This window comes from Terrapene carolina, unplaced genomic scaffold, assembly GCF_002925995.2.
Source record: "Terrapene carolina triunguis isolate 2854851 unplaced genomic scaffold, T_m_triunguis-2.0 Scaffold166, whole genome shotgun sequence".
Classification (NCBI taxonomy): domain Eukaryota; kingdom Metazoa; phylum Chordata; order Testudines; family Emydidae; genus Terrapene; species Terrapene triunguis.
Genome location: NW_020664517.1, coordinates 417,671 through 426,271, shown reverse-complemented (window position 1 = coordinate 426,271; position 8,601 = coordinate 417,671). Strand labels below are relative to the sequence as shown.

The following is an 8,601-nucleotide window of genomic DNA, read 5'->3' as shown; positions in this document are numbered from 1 at the left end:
CGGGGCGGGAGCTCAGGGCCTGGCCTGGGTCTTCGCACACCCGGCTGGACCTTGGCAGCGGCCCAGCTGCACGTAGTGTTAGACACTAGAACTCTCTGGCCAAGGGGTGTCACCACTCGCCCCCCAGCCCAGGCCAAGACGCCGTGGAGCGCGTGTCCCAGCTGGGAGCGGGACGCGGGGAAGGGCCTGAGCTGTAGCATCAGCCATTCTCCGAGCTGCCCCAGACCGGAGGGATCTGAGCCTGCCGCTTGGCCCCGCTCACAGGGTGAAGGAAAGATCTGCTCCGCCCACAAAGCGCGACTGGACACACGTCTGCAGGGGCAGCTGGGCCTGGAAAAGCTCAATATCGGCCATGCTGATCCCATGGCACATGGAGACATCCAGGCTCTTCAGCTGTCTGCACTCCCTGCTGATGGCCATCAGTGTCCTGCAAAGGAGACAAGTCAGGGCTCTCTTCCCCCTTCCTCCCAGCCTGCGACAGGCAGGGCGACTCCCCCGTTGAAGGCCAGCATCAGAGGAAGGCCTTGCGATACTTACTGGCGTGTGAGCTGGCTGCAGCCAGAGATGACTAAGTGCTGGAGTCTCCGTAGAGAGCTAGCGGCCTCCAGGAAGCCTTTGTCAGTCAGCTTTCCGCAGTGACTCATGGACAGCTGCTCCAGGCTCTGGCAACCCCTGGCCACCGCTACCAGGCTGGCGTCGGTGATCTCCGGTAGCAAGCTGAGGGACAGCCGCCTCAGGGCGGGGAAGCGGATAACCTAGATGGACAGACGGATGAGAGCCCATCGGGCAGAACTGGCCTGAACCTTTCCAGAATATTACAGCCGTTGTGCTGGCACTCAGGTGGGCACATCTTCACCACCGGCTCCCGGCCTGGGCAAGGCTTGCACAGAAAACTTCAGAGCATAAAGTATTAGGAAGGAGAGAAAAGGCGTCCTCAGCCCGGCTCCCCCCAGAGCCGTGGCACCGGGAGTTCTGAGGAATGAGGTCTTACCCCCGATCTCGCCCTGGATCAGTACCGCTGCTGGCACTGGGCAGGAGGGGGTTGCTTTCTGCTGGCAGGGCAGCTTCTAACCCAGCCAGCCTGGCGTCTGCACGCTGCCCACCCAGCCGCACGGCAGCTCCCCAGCTGGAGAAGCAGATCGGAGCCTGATTCCTCCGCCTCAGCGCCCTGCGTCACGTGGGCACCTGGTGGGCAGTGGTGACACAGTCCAGTGCTGAGGGAGCCGTCAGCACCCGGCACCGTTTCCCCTGGTACGTGCACAGGAACACGCAGCCCAGGAGGATTTCACTGGACAGCCGCTGGGCTGGGCTGATCCACGGCCGGGCTCTCCATACCTTGGCGATGCTGCTGTCAGTCAGCTTGCTGCAGGCCATGAGGTCGAGCTCTTGCAGCTGTTCTAGCGCCTGCAGGGAGGCCCGGTGCTGCTTCTGGGACTCGTTCCAGGCGGAGTCGCTGAGGACCTTGGGATCCTGCTCCAGGTTCTGCAGGGGCGGCAGGAAGAATCCCATGTTACCGAAATTCCTGCTGAACTGTGGCCCTGCGTCCTTCTGCCAAGAAAAGGGACATGTTGCTGAGCCCGGGGGGCTCTCGGCCTCCCATCCTCTGAGCTGTGGCAGGGACTGGGCCTGGGGTCCCAGAGAGAAGGAACAGCCCCACAGACGTTCCCGTTCCATGCTGGCCCCCTGCAGAAAACCAAGGTGCCGAGCTGGGACTGCGCTGCCACCACCTCCATGCATCCTCCTGCCTGGGCACAGGCTGGCCCTTGGCAGCACTCAGAGAGCCCCTGCTGCCTCGGCTTTCACTCCACGGGCATCAGCCAGGCTCCGGAGCGGGCTCTCACCTCTCTGCGATGGTTACGCTCCTCTCTGGGCTCCTCTACGCCCAGGAGGCCCCAGTCCGTCAGCTCCTTGCACCAGGCCAGTCGCAGGACAGTCAGCCGGGGGAGGTGGGAGGAAATCGCTTGGATGCTCACATTGGTGATGGAGACGCAGGAGGAGAGGTCTAATACCCGCAGACTGGGGCTGAGGGACCTGGCCAGCGAGAGGACAGAGCTGTCCTGGGGAGGAGAAGGGAATGAGTGAGAAGCCAAAGAGCTGCACTGAGCAATGCCAAACATGCCCTGTTGGCCAAGGCTCTGTGCAGGAGAGAGCCCCGGTGGGGCAGAGCCGGGTGGCCCGGCTGCAGGTGAAGGGGTATGGGACTGAAAGGCAGGGCCCTGCCCCCTCTGCCAATAGCAGGAATTGGGGAACTTACTCTGAGCAGAGAGCAGAAGGCAAAGCTGAGGGAGGCCAGGCTAGGCCGCAGCTCAGGGGTGGAGCACACTTTCACCAGCTCACTGCCGCTCACGAGGCTGCACTCAGACAGGTCCAGCCTCTGCAGGCTCCGGAGCTCAGCAATGCCCAGGAAACCCCCGTCCGTCAGGCGCTGGAGCTTCCCCAGGCCCAGGCTCTGCAGGGCTCGCAGCCCCGCGGACACAGCGAGGGCGGCCCGGTCGGACAGCTCAGAGCACCCAGTGAGGTCCAGCACGGTCAGGTGGGGCTGGTGCGTACAGAGGAGGCCGATGGCCTCGTTGGAGAGGTCGCTGCAGTTCTGCAGCACAAGTTCCCGCAGGCGCAGCCCCTCCACTTGCACCAGGGCCCTCATCGCCGGCGAGGTGATGCTGGTGCCGCTCAAGTCCAAGGCCCTGAGGTTGCTGGCCCGCTCCTTCAGGAAGCGCAGGAGGTTGCGGAAAGACAGCAGAGCAGAGGAGTTGTAGTTGCTGGACCCGCGGTAGGGGTCAAACTCAAAGGTGAGGTGGCAGCGAGCCAGTGAGAGTCTGGCCAGGTGTGGCGCACAGCCTGTCAGCCGGTTGAAACTGAGATCCGACAGGTAGCGCAGGCCGGCCAGGTTCAGCTCCTGGAGGTTGGTCAGCGCTCGTCGGGCTTGGCTGATGGTCTCTGGCTTGGAGAGCAGCGTCCCGGACATGAAGAGGCTGTTGCAGCCACTCAGATCCAGCGAGGAGAGGCGGGGGCAGGCAAGGAGGAGGTGCACGAAGGCCGTCTCGGTCAGGCTGCTCCCACGCAGACACAAGCTCTGCAGATGTGGCCCCAGGTGACAGGAGACAGCCTGGATCACGTCCCGGGAGACAGTGGAGCTGTCGAGGCTGGTCAGGCTGACGCAGCGCACGCGCCGTCTGGCCAGGGTCTCAATGGCAGCCAGGGAGGCGGAGGTGGCTGGGATGTTGTACAGGATGTTCTCCTGGAACCGACAGGGGAGAGGCTGTTGCCACAAACGGGGGAATTCAGAGTAAAGGCGCTCCCCCATCCAGGCCTCTAGCAGTGCCCCTGGGAGGGGAGGCAGGACTCCAGGGAGAGATGCTTGGGGGAAGCATTGGAGACACAGGCTAGCACAGGCCTTGAGGCTCCAAAACCTGGGTCTGGGGGCAACAATGGAGGTGCCCTAGGCTCCAGAGACACAGCCAGGGAACAACTGTCTTCCCCTCCGCCCCTTCGTTGGGAGCAGACTGAGCATGTGCAGAATGAGGTGGTGAATGCAGATCCCAGGGAGTGACCATAGGAGTGCAAGCCTGTGCACTGCCCGAGAGCTGGTGGGGGGCGGGGGGGAGAGGGGAACTGCAGAGTGAGCCTGGGGGGGGACTGAGTGCTGCAGTGAGCTGAGGGGGTGGGGGGCGGGAGGGGGCGAGAGCCGCAGAGTGAGCTGGGGGCGGGGGGACTGCATTCAGGTATGTGCTTGGCCTGGCTCTGTAACTCTCCTGTGCTGTCTAAGAGTAAAGTGGGGGTGTTAAGAAGTTCCTTGCAAAGCCACTGCCCTTGTTTTAACAGCCACCTGGTGCCCAGGGGTTGAACTGCCACCCAGAGAGTCTACAGGTAGGTGAGGCTCTGGGGGAATGTGCAGAGTGGCTGCAGAGGCTTGGGAACTCTCAGCACTAGCTTTGGGGCCTGGGCAGTTGGCTGTGGGAGTCCTTCGTCCCAGGAAGGGGGCCACATGACAGGTCTTCCCCGAGGATGGTGTCCTAGAAATCCTGCCGCTTGAAGCAGGGACTGGACACGGCCCAGAGCCGCCTGCCTGGGCACATGTGGGATCCAAAGGTGAGGGCCGATTAACACAGGGGACTCAGCAGGACTGGGCCAGTGGGCATGCCACGTCGTCGCGTGGATGAGGGCTGCTGGGAGGGGTGGGCTTTACCTGCCGCAGGGAGTCCTGGGCCGCAAAGTACCAGGTGTGATTCACCAGAGAGGCCTCCTTCCTGTCGGCAATGGGCAAGAAGCTGAGGATGTAGGTGATGACCTGGGAAGAGAATGGGAGACGCATGGGGAAGGGCCTCAGAGCAGGACTTGCGCAGCACAGAAGAATTAGGGCATTTGCTGGGGAAGCCGTGATTGGAGAAGAACAGCAGTGCCTGACTTGCTCCCGTTTCTGAGACGCTGCTGTACAGTCTTCTTTAAAATAAGAACACAGCATAATTGATGCCGTGATGTCTGCCTGGGTCTGCAGCCAGCCTGAAGCAATAGCTCAGAGGTGCGAACTACCTTCTTTGTGCGGATGGTGTGAGCTCTGAAATGCTAATCTAACGTCAGCATGGTGAACTGTCTCACTCCAGACAATTTCAGCTGAAACTTCCAGCTCACGTTTGTATCCCACAATCCCAAAGTGCCTCTCCCTCCTTCCCAGGAGGCAAAAGCCCCAACTGTTCCCGACTCTGGTGCCAGCTTCCCCCAGACAACTTCCACAATGTCATGCTATATGGTCAACACAAAACTCTGAGTATGCTGTCACCTTAGAGACAGCGCAAAATCAAATGATCAAATTCAACAACCCAGAGACGCTGCACTGGTTCCATGATTCATGGTCCTGTTTAATGAATCAATAGACCACCTCCCTGTTTTAATTTCTCTGAAGCTTCGGCCCAATTCCCAGGCTGCTGCATGGGAGGGCTGAAGAATTCAGATCAAGTTTGCCATGCACATGGCCCTGAGGAGAAATGAGGATTACCTCACCCCACCCTGAAGTGTGACCACTTCTGTGGTGGGACACAGCAGCTGGGCATGCACAGAGACGCTGCCCAAGCATTTAGGACAGGAAGTGAGGAATGCTTTATCCTAGTATGCTTGCAGGCACAGTTCCCAACCTCCTTTGCACCCTGTAATATTTCATGTCCACTTTGGCCAGGTGCTGTCTCAAGGGTGGGCACTAACTGACAGGACTGGAGGAATACTCCACACATTTGTAGTGGGAGCAAGGCCACTTGCACAGTGCCAGACTCGCAAGGGGTCTCACCGTTCCTTCAGGGTAGGCCCGGCAGCCTCAACGCTTCCAAGGCTGAAGCTTTGGGTTCCAGCACTCCTGTGTCACACCATGAGCTCTGCCCAGCGAGTCCAACTGAGACAGACTCCTGGTCAGAGACCATTACACTCTTCTGGGACCAGCGCACCTCAGCCACTGTTTGCAGTGACACCAGGCAGAGGCGGGTTTGTTAGTCACCCAGAAGACAGCATCGGGAAGTCCTTAGGTTAGTACAGACAAGCAAAGGTTAAGACATGGTCCATCCTGGCCAAGCCAGTGTTCACCCAGCCATGCTGCCTGGAATCCATTTCTGGCCCTCTCCCTCTGTCACCTCTTTGGCCTTGGCTACACTGGCGCTGTACAGCGCTGCAACTTGCTGCGCTCAGGGGTGTGAAAACGCCCCCCCCCCCCGAGCGCAGAGAGTGCAGTGCTGTAAAGCGCCAGTGCAGCGCTGCAAACTATTCCCCTCGGAGAGGTGGAGCTCTCGCAGTGCTGGCGGCGCGACTACACTCGCGCTTCACAGCGCTGCCGCGGCAACGCTGTGAATCCCCAAGTGTAGCCAAGGCCTTTGTCAGTCCCAGGTGAGAGCTGCTGAGTCTCTCCAAAAGCCAGCTCTGATCCCCCTCCTGCCAACCCATGCTGAGGTCAGGTCACATGTTCCACCTGCCAGAGATTCCACGTCCTCGGGCCTCCCATTGTCATTCTAGATCCTCCACTGATATGGGTCAGCTTCAGCCAGTCCTTTAACGCCCCATTCATCCCACCCCAGAGAGTTCTGTGACACACACACCTCACGCTCCTGCTCTGCCCTAGGTGTAGAGTTAACCCTTTTGCACCACGGGGTGGCAATCCCGCGCTCAGTAAGTTACTGCCATGCATATCCTTCATACAAATATTACAGACCAGTCCCACTTCGCCACACCTGTGAAGCTTCCTGAGCACTGCAGCAGGCCAGGCCGCTGTGGGGTTTACCCAGGCATCTGCTGAGCTAGTTCAATAGCAGCATTGTCAGAAATGCCCTAGGAAGAGGGGGTGGGCAAGAGCCCTTCACGGGGCTGTTCCAGCCTGACCGCCGGCAGAGCTCACCAAACTGCCAAACCCAGGAAACGGCCAAGCAAGGCCTTTGGCTGGCTCTAAGGACAGGGGGCGTGCTGGGGGGAAATGTTATGGGGAACAGTCTGTCCCCCCACAGGTAAGGACTCTAGACGTGTAGACTTTTGTTGTTGTAAAATCCCTTTTTCTCTTATGCTCTGCTTGGATCCTGAGGTCACACGAACACTGCTTTGGTCTGAGAGAAGGCTGTCTGGTCACTAGCTCCCCAAGGGAAGACCCACAAGCGCCGAACCCCATCACACCGGCAGGGTGAGCATGGTCAGTCCACAGGGGCCTGCAGCCCAGGGCCTGGTCTAAGAGTGACAGTATCATCACGAAGTCCCACAGGGGATCAAAGGCATTGAGGGAAGCTGAGGGAGGACAGGTAATAAAGGCAGATAAGCAGTCTGGAGAATTCTAGTGAAGCTGTTCTGCCAGTCTATTGCTTGTTACTGTTAGGTACTTTGGACTCTGGATCATAGCAGAGCTGTACGTTAGCTACTCTTATCAGCATCCTTAATGACCCCTCTAAAGGGTGTTTCCACAGCAGCACTGTACGCACTGTACAGAAGATGGCTGAATACTTTATGTGCTTTTCAAACTTACACCAACCTCTTGACGCAAAGGTTTCTAACATAGAGCCACGTCCTGCAGCACTCTCAGCTCCCACTGCAGTCAAAGTTATCCCAGTGAAATCAAAAGGAAACTGAGGATGCTCAACACCCAATAGAAGGCATGCAGCACCTTGCAGGATTGGCTCGTTACTGTGACAAGGAACATTTGCTCTCCCTTGGTTGATTGAAATATACCTAGTGTTACACACAAAGGTGCTTCCATTGACTGTTGGGTGGCTAAGGAACCAGACAGACAGACCTGGCGTTCTCAGGGCTCAGCACCAGGATCAATCACCCGATGCCAGGGCAGGTGAAAGTGCTGGCACAAAGCTGAGCACCCCAGTGGGGAGAGGAGTGCTGTCAGGAGCAGAGTGCCAGCTCCGTTTCACAGCTCCCTTCGTTGGTAGAACTCCTACAGTCCCCCCTCATGTCCACAACCAACAAACATAACAATGGCCATGCTGGGTCAGACCAACGGTAAGTTTGGACTACAGAGGAGGGTGTCTCAGGACTTCTCCTTAGTTCAAAGATCTGCACCTCTCGAGTGCTTTACCAGCAGAGGTACCGTGGCTAAAGATTCCTTGGCTCAGCCTGTGTTCCCTGCTTTCCCGTCACATTGTCCCCGAAGGGGTTAAACTAGAAGCCAGAGTACCCACAGCTAAGGTGGGGCTCGGGGAGTTTTACGTTTCTTAATATAAACGAGGCTCTTTACAAGAAAAAAAGCCAAGGAGAGAGGTGCTGGCTGATTTGGAGTTTTGGTCATGGGAATCCTGGGGGGCTCAGGAGGTCTCAGGGATGAGGGGGGCAGCATCCCACATCCCAACAAGGGCCTCAGCCAGGAGGTCTGAGCCCAGGAGGGTAAGCTGCCTGAGCTAGAAGCAGAGCCAGCTGGCTGGGAAGCATGTGGGACCCTGCTTGCAAGAGACCTAGTGATCATAGAGAAGGGCCCTGTGCCAGGTTATAACATTGTCTTCTCCAAGTGAACAACTTACTGGGGATTATAGCAGTTGGCTGTGAACATCAGCATCCCTTCAAGCACTGCACTTGGAGTGTTTTTATTGCAGGCTGTGGCCACAGAGGCATACACATTCGTCCTATAACGTGTGGTAAAGGTGTGATGAGCCCTAAAGAACCACTGCCCTCTCTGAAGCCATGAGGGAGCAGCATCTCCGGTGGAGTGAGTCCCTGTCCCTGGAGAGCAGGGCCGACACTGGTCACACAGACACCAGCAATAACATTCTAGTAGCCCATTTAGATGACGCAGGCTGGGCCCTGCTACCAACCTAGAGCCCAAGGAAACACAGGAGTGTTGTCCTCATCTGAATCCCAGTTCTAGTCACATGAACTCTTGTGACCCTCCAGACACTGACAGGTCTTGGAAGTGCCACAGGGGTCCCCCATCCAGCCGGCTGCCGTCCAGCCTGAGCTATCAGAAGGTGTTACCTCCACTGGGAGCCTTCGCGTCTCCATGCCGGTGTCCAGGGGGCAGCAGCTGCATCTGCCCCTTCTTGGGACCCCCAGCACGGATTGCTCCTGCTCAGGCCCAGCTGCTCCCCTTGGTTCGTCCAGGCGATTGCCTCAGTCTCTGGAGTCCAGACAGAGAGCGATCAA

The 8,601-nt window shown here is 58.4% G+C and overlaps 1 protein-coding gene across 2 annotated transcripts; it reads right to left on the bottom strand.

Moving 5' to 3' along the window:
* Positions 1–63: 63 nt before the first annotated feature.
* On the bottom strand, positions 64–8,572 carry LOC113406946 (leucine-rich repeat-containing protein 29-like). Of its 2 annotated transcripts, XM_026653864.1 has the most exons (7): positions 8,434–8,572; positions 4,187–4,288; positions 2,255–2,539; positions 1,842–2,057; positions 1,336–1,548; positions 538–755; positions 64–427 (listed from the first exon to the last, which is right to left on the bottom strand). In XM_026653864.1, the coding sequence occupies exons 1-7, from the start codon at positions 8,458–8,460 to the stop codon at positions 259–261; spliced, it is 1,230 nt and encodes a 409-aa protein (XP_026509649.1). In that variant the 5' UTR covers positions 8,461–8,572; the 3' UTR covers positions 64–258. The 2 variants fall into 2 exon arrangements, with proteins under 2 accessions (XP_026509649.1, XP_026509648.1); XM_026653863.1 differs by lacking the exons at positions 4,187–4,288; positions 8,434–8,572 and having other exon boundaries at positions 1,336–1,482; positions 2,255–2,655.
* Positions 8,573–8,601: the final 29 nt, after the last annotated feature.

Excerpts from the sequence above, each read along its gene's own strand:
- LOC113406946 (XM_026653864.1), bottom strand. The coding sequence starts at position 8,460 with ATGGAGACGCGAAGGCTCCCAGTGGAG. Across the intron at positions 2,540-4,186 it reads CCCAGGACTCCCTGCGGCAG|CCCCACCTGACCGTGCTGGA; the intron begins GTAAAGCCCACC and ends TGTACGCACCAG. Across the intron at positions 2,058-2,254 it reads CCTTCTGCTCTCTGCTCAGA|GACAGCTCTGTCCTCTCGCT; the intron begins GTAAGTTCCCCA and ends TCTCCTCCCCAG.